The following is an 11,692-nucleotide window of genomic DNA, read 5'->3' on the forward strand; positions in this document are numbered from 1 at the left end:
GAATTGTGACCTGTGGAGTTCCATCGAGCCGAAAGGTTGGCTTGGCTGCTCGATAAAGGTTTCTGGTAGTAGGGTCCATTCTGGCAGCCCATGGAAACCTTAGTGTTCCATCCTCCTTAAGTTCAGGAACCGGAATCTTCTGGACAGGCATACGAGGAAACTCTTTGGCTGTAGTTGGGTAGTTTCTTTTCTTCTGGCTTTGCCCAAGACCATCAGTCAATGTTGGCCAAAAAGAATCAACGAGATTATTAAGGTTCTGCGGATCAAAGTCACTTGGTGTTGCCGGTGTTGGAGGAGTTGCTGGTGGTGCAAAGGCGAGAGGCTTGGCCCAAGCTCCAATTGAAGGAACAAAAGTAGCTTGAGTATCCACAGATATCTCGGGAGAGGGAATAGTTATCAAGGGAAGACCAGTTGATTGATGTGGTGAGATCGAATGTGGAGAGTTCGTACCAGCATTTTCTTCCGTCTGGTGAACGATTTCCGGTAAGGTGACACTATCGCCGGAAGCTACTTGTGCATCTATTCCACTAGAATCGATTTCCCCTAATTTTTGGGTTAGGGTTTCGTCTGAATCCATGGGATTCGACACCAAACCGACGACATCTAGTTGGTCTGCTTTGCCATCATTCACTATCGGAACTGGAGGAGTAGAGGACAACTCTGTATCAGCAGAAATTTCTTTTTCCGTTGAGACCGTACATGGAGTTGATGTGGTCGGCGTTGAAGACTCAATCGACCAGCGACACTTAGATGGCCAACGAGGATCCGGTGAGACAGCAGGTTGAGCAGATGTTGAGGAATTAGAGATTGTGACTGACGGATGAGAAGAGTCACCTATTAATGGTGGTTTAAGATTCATGGCAAAAGAGAAACGAGAGAAGAAAAGGACAGTGTGATACGATCCTTGAGAAGAGACGAGACTGGATCTAGAGCTCGTGATGGGCGACGCGCCGGAGCTCCGTCGAGAAAGGAAGAATCAGCGTGAGTTTGGTCGGGGGAGCTTTTGTCGGGGAGAGATGAGAGAGAAAAGGCTAACAAGAAGTGTTATTAAACAAAACAATTAGTTGCTCCTTTTTCGATAAGATAAGTGAGGAAAACTGTCAAAAGATTGTTTGTTGTTTCTCTCATGGAGCTCTATGAGTTTTGCAAATAACATAAAGTAGCAGCAAAGGAACCACAAGACTGTAACCTGGAAAATGAACCACATTCATCTCATAAGCTCTAGCTAGACTCCAGCAATTCTGTCAAAGGAACCAGAAACAAAAAAAAAAACAAAGAATGCTTAACAAAGTGAACACTGATGATACAAGAAGAAGATGTCAAGAGTTTTTTTAAAGAAGTGAGATATTATTATATTACCTTGAAATGCTTCCAGTACAGAGCCAATGAAGCTAACAAAAGCGTCTTCCGAACCAGTCTCCTCTTAGAGAACAACACAGATCGCCGTTGCCATCTCTTCTTCCTTCCCCTGTCATGGTCATCTTCCTTCTTACCAGAAACAGCTCTAACGTGCTCTTTATAGAGTTCTCTCTCAGCAACTAAACAACACACGATCAACAAACTCGGGATGACAACGAAAACCAGATGCGGAATCACCAGAACCATTACATCAGGCTCTCCAACGTACTCATGTTTCCTATCTGAGCTCGTGACCACCCACCCCATAATAGTCATGTACGTTCTCTTCCCGGAATCAGTAAACACTTCACCGGAGAACCAAGGGAAGAATACGAGATAAAACAAATACGCCACGTAACCGAACCAAACCACAGGGAGTCTGCAGAGGTCTTGGAGAATCCACAGCACAAACGTGACTAATCCTTTCTTGGCGACGAACTTCTTGAGAGTGTACTGCTTCTTGAAAACAACGATGATGCATTTAGGTACGAGTAAAGCCATCAACAAACAGCACAGCACAGACCATAGAATAGGGAAATACAACGCCGCCCACTGGCATCCCATGACACGAAACTCGTTCCATGTCCACGAGACTTCAGAGCTCAGACCGTTGATCGAAAACGGCCTCATCTCAGATAAAGTCGATCTTCCTTTGATGTCAGTCACTTCTATCTGAAGCCAAAACCTATCAGGCAAAGGATCTTCAAAGGCTCTGTAATTCCACGGGAGCGAATAAAACGACGCTCCTCCCGAAGAAGAATCGTCACCGTGTTTTCTCATCGGAGCTTCCATGACGAGATTGTCAAATCCAGGGCTCCAGTCATAGACTCTAGCCACAACGTCAACAACTATAGAACGAGAAAACACAATGGCTCTGATCGCGTCGTAAGATGAGGAGATCATGTGTTGGCATTCGTATCTGTGGCGTGCTAAGGACGTTGACATGAAACGTGAATCTAACGGGAAGGTAGGTAATATAATAGTCTTGTGTGCATCATTTGACTTTAAGTCGATATCAAGGTACGAGACATGACCTCTATCGATTGCCACGATCCGGACCGCTCTGTTTTTCCTCCAGTCACCCATCTCCCACTCCCAGAACTCAGCAGCCGGGGAGGCTCCGAAGGAGCAGTTCGTATCGCTCTCCTCACCGCCGCTGCTCCGCCTCATGTTCAGCTGAAACAAGTCGTTATCCGAGAAACCGACACCACCACCAGAGTGGAGTCTTTTGAGGTTCTTGCCGAACCTCGAGTGAAGATGTCCGCAGAGATAAGCAGAGACGGAGTGCTTCAAGAAAACATCTCTAAGGCTCTTTTTAGAACGCGACAAAGCTGAGAAGGACAAAGGGAAATGCCCGAACGATATCTTTGTCACAGGCTTTGCTGGCTTCTTCTCGTCTTCGTCGTCCCATTGCGATAAGTGCGAGTCAAGCGAGGTTAGAAGCTCATCGGTTGGGTGGCCGAAGAGATTAGTCGGGCCTCGTAGTCCAATATCCATCGTGGTGTCAACACCAACGAACAGATGTTTACGTTCACTAGTCTGTTAGCAACAAAAACACACACAACAGAAGTATTAGAAGCAAACAAAATAAACTCAATCCTCATTAATTCAACTACAATGTACAAGTGATACTCTCTATACAACAACTCCATTTACATGTATACAAGACAATATAAGCTGACCTCGAGAGTAATGGTGTTGATATTCTCTTTCCTTCCCAACTGTGCATTGATGCTATACTTTGAGAAGAAATCAACGGATGAAGCAAGAGAAGGAACACCAAAGTTGTCGTGGTTACCCCTAAGATCATAGAAGATGGTCTTGTTCAACCCACTTCTCTTGACGACATCTCGCATCACACTCGAGTACTCTAACCACTCTTGTTCGTTTTGCTTCATTGTTAACAAGTCTTCACTCTTCCCATCTGATATAATAAACCCCAAATAAAAGACAAACGAGCTGAGTATCTCCGACATAGCAATTTCTTGTAATGAAACAAAAAAAAAAGTCGATGGCTTTGGATGAATTATTTAACCTGTGAGGTCGCCGGTGATGAGGACGAGAGAAGGGTTGATGAGAGAGAGAGCAGGGGCAACTGTGTCTCTGAAATCGATAGCTCTCTCGGGATGATGAACGCTGAAATGAAGATCTGAGAGCTGCACCACCCAGACCAAGTCTTGTCCACTTCTCGCTTCGATCACTCTTCTTCTTCCTCCAGATTCGTCTACAGAACCAGAGACACTCGTCGTGCACAAAGAGATTAACAGAAGAAGAAGAATAAGAAGAATCGAACTCCGCTGCAAAGGTGTGTTCTTTCGTGGCTGCTCATCGTCGTCGCCGTTCGCTTCCATCACCTCTCTTTCTCTCGCGAATCACATGGAATCTCTCTCTCTCTCAGATTGTATTTACAGAAAAGTCCACATTTTTATTCGTTCTTTATTAACAAATCACAAAGCTTGCTCCTTTACATGGCACATACATGTCACAGTTTACATATAATTAAAAAATGATCACATCACAGGCAGTTCTTTGTTTTAATTTATTCATACAAGTTTTTTTTTTAAGTTTAGGCTTTGGATTTTAACCAGAAGCAGCAACTTTGCGAGTCCTTGAGTGCTTTCGTTTAGTCTTCTTAGGCTCAACTCCTAGCCATTGCTGGATGAGTTCAAACACTCTTTTATCATGGAGGAGTCCTCTATGGGTTCCGGACACTCCTACACTCGCAACTGATTTGAACTGAGCAGCCTGTGAAGATAAAGTAGAAACGTGGTTGAAGGTCCAGAGAAGTGACAAGAGAAGCAATCTATATTCAAGCTTTTTCTTTATAGATTTGCTTCAAGAGAAAACAGACAAGTCAAGTCAGGATGAACAAGAGAGAGTAAGTAGCTTACTGCTGCTGATTCAGCTGGTACAGTTCCATCTCCATCTACATATGTATACTCAGGCTGAAACAAGATGACAGACTTTTTAAAATTCAAATTTTAATAGGTCTAAAAGCATCTCAAGAAGACTCATCTCACTCACCATAGTTTGACATATTTCAGACAAATCCCCAATTGGAGAAGTCTCTGTGCCATAACTGCAACATTAAAAAATTAGAAAAAACAGTTTTGTGTGCTTTTGCTTAGATTGCAAAACAGTATGAATCAACCAGGAAACTTTGTTTGGTTGGGACAAGAGTGGTAGGTAATGAATGCATACCAAACATCAAAAGGCGTATCCTGTGCCACTCCATAAATGTTATAGAAGGAAACTCCATCAGGAAGTTTCGCTTTATTGAGAATCTCTCTCGTCTTACTCGCCCACTCAAGGATAGAAAAGTTAAACGGTAACGCTATTTTATTCCCACCATAGCTTAGCTACAATTAACACATAGTCAGATGAGAGAACATCTCAAAGCCAATGAAAAAAAGCTTTAGTGTGGCACCTCGTTATTCTTCAATGCATCGTCGAATAGATCAATACTCTCAGTTAATCCAAATGTTTCCAATTCCACAGAAGTGTCATCGTTGTCCTTTTCAGTTTTCTTACGCCAAACTCGAATCTCAGGTTGTTTCTTCCACTTAAAATCTGGATTTGCCATCATCTCATATATAGATGGACACTCTACCAACTAAAACAAAAAGTTTTAAATCAATCAGAGAGAACAAGAGTTCCAGAGCTCAAACAGCTGAGAGAATTTTATTACCAGTTGGTGCATGGTCCATCGTGATACGAAAAAGAAGCTTTCTAAGCCTTCCACAAACTGCACTCCAGTCAAGAGTGAATCATTGATGCACCCTGGAGCTCCTGTTTAAACCAAATCCAAAGTCATTTCCAGTTTAAAAAAAAAAACGGTATGAACAGCTTTCCCAAAAGAGATTATTATTTGTATAAAACCTTGGAAAGGAGTTGCAATTGTAATCCATTTACCAACATACTTGGAGAAAACCTGCCAAATGGTGGTTAAAACAGGTTACTAATCTTGCTTTGGATGTGGTAATAATGTGGAGGAAGAAGATCATTATAGTACCTCGGGATAGAGAAACATGAAACAGGAAACCATAACTCCTCCCATTGAGTGGGAGATGATAGTGACTTTCCTCTCCCCTGAAGTTTTATATGCAGTTTCCAGCTTCTTTTTGAGACCGACCATGAGTTGATCAATCCTGCAAGAATGAAAATAAAGTAATGAACTAAAGTTTCAGGTAGGATTTTGAATGCAAATTTTGACCTATTGCTTTGTCTGAAATCGTAACCGTATCCAAATAGTGTAGTCCCCTTCTTGTAACCACATCCAACCAGCATTTCTATCATATCGTGAAAGTGATACACCTCCGTCAAGTGACAAAGCTTTACAAACTGAAAAAAAATCAGAGTTGTAGAATATCAAACATAACAAGAAAACGAACTAACTCTAAGTTATCAAGTATACAACAATAAGTAAGGCTGACAATTGCATAGATTCATGAAAACAAAGTAGGCAGAAAAGAAAAGGAATATCATATTTACCCAGGATGGATCTAGAATGTCAATTGCATAGAGTCCATGGTCATCATCAGGGACCAAGATCTCAATATCTTCATCCAATGGCTCTGTATAACCTGCAAAAAAAAAGACACTCAAGATTACACACCTTCTTCACCAACTTACTTTTGCTACGCACACAACATGGTAAGCTGGCAGTTCATAGTGTCACGGGTGAGTCTTAAAGATTGTCGTAATGCATGATGCAATGGCACAAGAACCATGACTTTACATTAAGACAAACTACAAAGTCCTTTCCAGCGTAGGGTCCAGAAGGGTGATAATACATTTGAGATAAGAAACAGACACTTTAATCTCCACTTCACATTCTTCTCCAAAAATGAGTTCCCCTCACGTAATTAGAATTTTGACCCACAAATCAGTTAAATCCAAAGATGTCAACTTTTCCAATTTAAATTTTCGTAAACCACACTCAATCCAGAAAAACGATTGTTTATAAAATCACAAAAAGATAAAAGTAACCACTCGCAATAAGCAATCACAAACAAAAGTTAGCAGACGATAGATTAGTCTGATAGGATCAAAAGCATCTTCATTTACACAAAGATTTATTAAAAAGGAGTCAAATTTAAAAGGAAGAAGTAAGAATAGAATATAGAATAAGGACACCAGAAGTAAAGCTTTGTTTTTTTTTCAATCTATTACCGGTTTTGGGATTGTAGAGAGACCAGAGGCTCTGTCTGAAGGCAAGGTTAGCGAGAAACAGCCGGACCCAGACCCGGATTTCGGATTTGGAGTTCTTCTTCTTAGAATGCAGAATCGAGCCTCCCATGCCAGAGACGAGGAGGACGGGATCTCTGTCAGCCACCTCGCCTCCGGCGTTTTCGTCGTCGTTGGTTCTTCCCCAGCACGGACACGAAACCCATTTCATCTTCGGCGGGTCGAAGTTCGGGTCTGTGTGTAGACCCGGAATATTCAAATTCGGATCCTTTATTTCTTTCTTTCTACAGAGGTCAGGAGAAAACTTTGGAAAGGTCGTGTTTTTGTGTGGGGGCTTATCAGAGGTTAATGAGTCATCAGAGGGAAGATGTCCGAGAATATGCCATGTGTCTGACTGTCGCTGTGATTGCGATTCTCTCTCTCTCTCTCTAGTCTGTCTCTACACGAAAAGATTTATTCACGTGCTCCTCACGTGTCACATCTTCTAGTTAGTTACCTTTACCTACCATTCTCGACACGACGACGTTCTCTACTTTCCGTCCTAAAAGATTTTCAACTCCGTTGGTTACACACTTACACGTAAGTAAAATAAAAATTAGTCTAAACTGTGCTTAAATATCCACCTAAACAACAAAGAGTATCAGTCATAGGTGAAATAAATCTGAAAAACTTTAATTAGTATAATTTAAATTAGTTTAAATCGTTTAGAATCAGTTTAAATTGATCTAATATATTAAAATAAACGATAATATTAATACAAATCCACAATTTTATATTTTTTATTTATTTTTATTTTTTTAATTAATCAAAAGAATTTCTTATTGAATTTTTATAATTTATCAAATGTATCACAAACGGTAACTACTTTATTTCCGTTAATGATTTTTAACTCCGTCACATTAAATGGAATAGACAGAAGGTCTTATCTAGTACTTTTGAATATTTTTGGAACATCTTGTGATATTTATAAACTATAGGGGTCTTAATGAAACTTCCCAAGTTTTGTTTATTTGTGTCACTTTTGCCTGTTGACTTTGGCAGGAGACACTTCGGAGAGAATGGAACAACCACAGTCGCCGGGAACGAAGTCAGTGGAGATCGGAGAAACCATGGAACCACTTTTAAGGTTTACACTGCGCTCTCATTGGGATGAAACAGCTCAAAGTCTCGATCTTGAGCTGCCTCGAGATCTCTGCATCCATCTCCTGGAGGAGGAGGAAGATACAGATTCAACAGGTAAAGTTATCAACTTCTGCTTTGTCTATCAAAGGATCTTAGAGACTAAAGAGCTTAGGTTTAACTGAATTTTCTTAGAAACGGCTCTGTTTTCACAGAAAAACCTGCGATGTACAAGATTCTAGCAAGGGCTTTGTCTGAATGTCTTACTTCCGAGGAGCAGAGTTTCTCTGTTGATAAAGGTTCAAACTTTGAAAAGTATAGCAACTTGTTTCATGGTCTGGGACATGATTTGGTAAATGTATGTACCAATGAAATAAAAAAAACTGGTTCGTAGCTACTTATTGGATCAGAAAGAGTTTTGGAATTTTGATAAAGATGTCTCCTTTTGTCAGATGTTGAAGAAGGTAAACTTTGAGCTTCATGTCCAGGAGCCTTACTTCACACAGCTGAAAGGTAACCGTTTCTCTTTACTTGATTCCAAGTTTGTTTGGTCGACCTCATTTTGTAATTCCCTGGTGCCACTCTCATTCACCAGATGGTCTGAAAACTACTGAAGGAAGGTGTGCAGTAGGAGACTACATGAGGTCGTCTGCTTCTTTAAACCTTTGTTGATAAATCTGCAACTATTTATATTTAAAACAATACAATTGCACTATTTATTTTTCAGAATTATACAAATTACATTAGATTATCTTATTGACTTCGTAATTTGGTTTAGTCTATATACTTTAACTATGTTAGTTTTGCGTGTCCTCCTCTCTCAGGATTGGTTCAGGAGATTTTATTTTGTTTAATAAATGCTTGCTGCTTAAAGTTCAGGTAGTTACTGATCCTTGTGTCTCTCTGAATTCTTCATTGTGAGGTTTTAAGCATTTTTTATTCAACATTTTTTTTGGGGATGGCAGGACGTTTGCTATTATACTTCATTCTCAGAAATGCTGAGAGGTGAGGGTCTTGCAAAAGTTCTTCCTGGAGTTGAGAGTATAGAAGAAGGTTTTAAGATCTTAACCAAGTTACTTACACATAACATGGAAGATTTTAGAAAGCATCTCTCTTTTGCTATGTGGACATTGGGTCTAACCTGACGTGCTTATTATATCTGCAGGTGTTGGAGTTTACCGAAACTTTTACTCTGAAGAGAAGGAAAGAATGAACGGTGTTGTCGCAATTCGTGTTGTGAAACCAGTTGAGCAGCCGTATGCAGCTTTGGCAGGAGTATTGTCTGTGAGTTTCTGACAAAAGCAAGTGAAACGTCAAAAGCCTTCACTAGTTTTCACCCTCACAACATGAAGTTTCTTTTTTTTATGGTGTTCTTTTGTAGGAACTCAAGTCCACTGGGATCAAAGGTTTGTTGGATGACTATACAGGACGAGTTACATCTGAACATCTTTGAGAGCAGATAATTTACTAAGTGCTAAGTAAAATGAGTTGCGTTTCTAAGATCAATCTTTTTTTTTTTTAAACTCTGATAGTGTCAAATAATTTTCGATGTTATGTTGCTCAAAGCAGAGTAATGAAGAACTCTTTTACCACTCAACAGCAAGTTTTGATAGTTAGTTTTCATGATACTGATAAGATTTTCAGGAAGTAACAGTTCTTATATTTCACTAAACATCACAGTAAACTACCGAAGAACTCTTCCAACCAACCTGCAAAACCCATTCCATTTCTCAAATTAAACAAATGGCGCTCCTATAACCAAAAAAAATCTTGAAATTTTCTTGGTCAAATGTTTTTGTCACGTGATATGATAATAATGGGAAGTCTGAACAGAGTGTGGAACATAATGCGAGATTTTGAAGGGTACCTGATATGAAATCCAAGCTTCTTTTAAGTTATGAGATGCAGCGTTTATAAGTCAGTTCTGCACATCGTTCAGTCAACATTTTAATATGCTATTTGCAGATTTAATGTGCAGTCTCCTCAAACAAACTAAGCCTTTCAGAAGCTGTTTGGTCTCCCGCAAAAAGAATTATTGATTAATTACTTCACATGTCACCTAAAAGAGGAAAATTCCTTTTTGCAGGTGATGAGATCTCGTTGTTCAGCACATTGTTTTTAGTAATTCAACTGCATCCTCATTTAACCAGCTTTGTTTCTGCAAGGTCGGTCGTCTTTTCCTGTCTGCAAGAATTGTTGGCTTTTATGCAAAGCTTGTTTGGTAACAAAACGAAGTTTTTTTTTTTTTTTCCTGTGGTGGGAAGATATAGAGGATATTCAAGTGACTCTTGCTTCGATGGGGAGTCCCACTATGGTCATGACTCTCAGACCAGGTAGAGGAATATAGACGCGAGGATTGGCGCAAAAACACACATGATGAGGAAGGCAGGCTTAAGTGGTTGGATCGAAAAGGCTATGGAAAGTGATAAAAAATTGTAGTCACTTCGTGTGTTGTTGTTCAATGCTTTGTTCCATCGATGAATGTACATTCATTAGTGCCACTGAATACTTTTTTTTATGTGTATATTTTTTCCGTTTTCATCCTGAATTTTTTTTTATCAAAACCGAATCTGAATTTGTTTGTTTTGTTTGCTTAATTGCTTTGTGGGATTTTATCCAAGGGTAGGAAAGACGAGAGAGTGAGCCCTTAGAAGAGGCATTGACAAAGTCATCCAAGGCTCAAAAGATCTGCTTGCTTAAGGGAGTTAAGATAATGAATAAACTGCATTGTTAAATCTTAGATCCAAGCATTAGTAGTAGTAGTAAAGATCGTTTTGGTTGGTTTAGTTTTTTTTTTTTTTTTTGGGCATGATCCAAGTAAGGGCGGTGTTGTATATGATCTAATGCTGTCACAACAACATTTTTTTTATGTAAAGTTTAACAACCATTGCGATGGAAATGTTCATAAATCTGCAACTTTCATCATGCAACAGAGTCCATTCAACAACATATAACAAACTGAAAATCTAGTGATTTTCAAACAAGTGAAATATCCATAAAAAAAAACTAGAAACCGGAAACACCAACGAAATAGAAAAGCATGTCAAATGTTGCCCCCAAGAACACATCAACCCTTAAAATTAGATGTAAAGGCAGTGGTAAGAGTGCTGCCTACTTTCTTCTCCAGAGTTTGGATAAGCACACCTAAATCCACATCCTCTCCTTCCACCGTAAGCTTACCTTGACCTTTCTCACACTGCACGGACACAACTCCTGAAAACGTATGATTCTTTTTCATTAGGCTAGCTTTTGTTTTTTCTTTTTTTTTTTGTGATGTTGTTTTGTTTGGTTGTTTAAATTTACCTTTTGTTCCTCCTACAATCTCCATCGCTTTGGTCCTGTCTTTTTCAGATCTCACGCTCACTTCCAGCACAAAGGTTTGCTGATCACATGGCCAAAAACTCATCTTAAAAAATCAAGTGATGCATGATTTGATCAAAAATGCATGGGAATACAAAAAAGAAAAAGAAATGAAACTAGCTTGTACCTTGATTGGTGGCGCCATGTCTTGTAGCGCTCTAATAACAGAAACTTGAAAAGGTGCTTTTGCTTTCTGAGAAAAGAAAAGGCTCTTGAAAGTTTTCAGAACAAAGCAAAGGAGAGGGTGTTTGTTTAGCTCATAAAAAGATGTTTAATGCCAATATTTAAAGAGGAGAGTTTTCATGTTGCTATTTTGACTATATGGTAATAATATCTTCTGTGAATCATACAAGATTTGAAGAAGAAGACATATCTTCCTCCTTAAGTTTTCCACTGATAAGTAAAACCATCCCTCTCTCTTCTTACAAACAAAACAGGCAGATAATTTTTTGTTTCCTTTTTAGTTTCGCTGTCAAAAAGGAATTGTATATTGCACAGATAGGGATGATATAATAGTATGAACTGGATAATAATCTTTTGTTTCATTCTCAGTTCCATGGCTTCTATTGAAATCATTTGCTCCTTAACCGAAACATGTGGTGATAAGGAATTTCAGAAATAAGGCAAC

The 11,692-nt window shown here is 39.5% G+C and overlaps 4 protein-coding genes across 5 annotated transcripts; 1 reads left to right on the forward strand and 3 right to left on the reverse strand.

The window, feature by feature from the left end:
* Positions 1 to 1,052: 1,052 nt before the first annotated feature.
* LOC108861906 (putative metallophosphoesterase At3g03305) lies at positions 1,053 to 3,770 on the reverse strand. Its single transcript, XM_056997511.1, has 4 exons — positions 3,434 to 3,770; positions 3,081 to 3,322; positions 1,360 to 2,937; positions 1,053 to 1,241 (listed from the first exon to the last, which is right to left on the reverse strand). Exons 1-4 carry the CDS (start codon positions 3,747 to 3,749, stop codon positions 1,125 to 1,127), a joined length of 2,253 nt encoding a protein of 750 aa, XP_056853491.1. The 5' UTR covers positions 3,750 to 3,770; the 3' UTR covers positions 1,053 to 1,124.
* Positions 3,771 to 3,797: 27 nt separating this feature from the next.
* LOC108861908 (phospholipase A(1) LCAT3) lies at positions 3,798 to 6,984 on the reverse strand. Its single transcript, XM_018635891.2, has 11 exons — positions 6,571 to 6,984; positions 5,890 to 5,981; positions 5,612 to 5,739; positions 5,411 to 5,546; positions 5,278 to 5,329; positions 5,087 to 5,187; positions 4,826 to 5,011; positions 4,600 to 4,757; positions 4,423 to 4,477; positions 4,290 to 4,343; positions 3,798 to 4,143 (listed from the first exon to the last, which is right to left on the reverse strand). Exons 1-11 carry the CDS (start codon positions 6,794 to 6,796, stop codon positions 3,979 to 3,981), a joined length of 1,353 nt encoding a protein of 450 aa, XP_018491393.1. The 5' UTR covers positions 6,797 to 6,984; the 3' UTR covers positions 3,798 to 3,978.
* Positions 6,985 to 7,145: 161 nt separating this feature from the next.
* On the forward strand, positions 7,146 to 9,301 carry LOC130502717 (uncharacterized). 2 transcript variants are annotated; one of them, XM_056997513.1, is made up of 9 exons: positions 7,146 to 7,164; positions 7,627 to 7,821; positions 7,920 to 8,062; positions 8,157 to 8,217; positions 8,300 to 8,348; positions 8,529 to 8,583; positions 8,670 to 8,757; positions 8,870 to 9,005; positions 9,086 to 9,301. In XM_056997513.1, the coding sequence occupies exons 2-8, from the start codon at positions 7,644 to 7,646 to the stop codon at positions 8,998 to 9,000; spliced, it is 705 nt and encodes a 234-aa protein (XP_056853493.1). In that variant the 5' UTR covers positions 7,146 to 7,164; positions 7,627 to 7,643; the 3' UTR covers positions 9,001 to 9,005; positions 9,086 to 9,301. The 2 variants fall into 2 exon arrangements, with proteins under 2 accessions (XP_056853493.1, XP_056853492.1); XM_056997512.1 differs by having other exon boundaries at positions 7,147 to 7,164; positions 8,870 to 8,988.
* Positions 9,302 to 10,603: 1,302 nt separating this feature from the next.
* LOC108861910 (uncharacterized) lies at positions 10,604 to 11,601 on the reverse strand. Its single transcript, XM_056997514.1, has 3 exons — positions 11,192 to 11,601; positions 11,008 to 11,086; positions 10,604 to 10,917 (listed from the first exon to the last, which is right to left on the reverse strand). The coding sequence occupies exons 1-3, from the start codon at positions 11,207 to 11,209 to the stop codon at positions 10,772 to 10,774; spliced, it is 243 nt and encodes an 80-aa protein (XP_056853494.1). The 5' UTR covers positions 11,210 to 11,601; the 3' UTR covers positions 10,604 to 10,771.
* Positions 11,602 to 11,692: the final 91 nt, after the last annotated feature.

This window comes from Raphanus sativus, unplaced genomic scaffold, assembly GCF_000801105.2.
Source record: "Raphanus sativus cultivar WK10039 unplaced genomic scaffold, ASM80110v3 Scaffold0677, whole genome shotgun sequence".
Taxonomy (NCBI): domain Eukaryota; kingdom Viridiplantae; phylum Streptophyta; class Magnoliopsida; order Brassicales; family Brassicaceae; genus Raphanus; species Raphanus sativus.

Coding starts and splice junctions, on each gene's coding strand:
- LOC108861910 (XM_056997514.1), bottom strand. Junction 10,918..11,007: donor GATTGTAGGAGGAACAAAAG/GTAAATTTAAAC, acceptor ATACGTTTTCAG/GAGTTGTGTCCGTGCAGTGT.
- LOC108861906 (XM_056997511.1), bottom strand. CDS start 3,749: ATGGAAGCGAACGGCGACGACGATGAGCAGCCACGAAAGAACACACCT. Junction 3,323..3,433: donor CATCACCGGCGACCTCACAG/GTTAAATAATTC, acceptor TTATTATATCAG/ATGGGAAGAGTGAAGACTTG. Junction 2,938..3,080: donor TCAACACCATTACTCTCGAG/GTCAGCTTATAT, acceptor TGTTGCTAACAG/ACTAGTGAACGTAAACATCT.
- LOC130502717 (XM_056997512.1), top strand. CDS start 7,644: ATGGAACAACCACAGTCGCCGGGAACGAAGTCAGTGGAGATCGGAGAA. Junction 8,063..8,156: donor TGGGACATGATTTGGTAAAT/GTATGTACCAAT, acceptor TCCTTTTGTCAG/ATGTTGAAGAAGGTAAACTT. Junction 8,349..8,528: donor GCAGTAGGAGACTACATGAG/GTCGTCTGCTTC, acceptor CTCCTCTCTCAG/GATTGGTTCAGGAGATTTTA.
- LOC108861908 (XM_018635891.2), bottom strand. CDS start 6,796: ATGAAATGGGTTTCGTGTCCGTGCTGGGGAAGAACCAACGACGACGAA. Junction 5,330..5,410: donor TCATGTTTCTCTATCCCGAG/GTACTATAATGA, acceptor ACCATTTGGCAG/GTTTTCTCCAAGTATGTTGG. Junction 4,344..4,422: donor CTGAAATATGTCAAACTATG/GTGAGTGAGATG, acceptor ATCTTGTTTCAG/CCTGAGTATACATATGTAGA.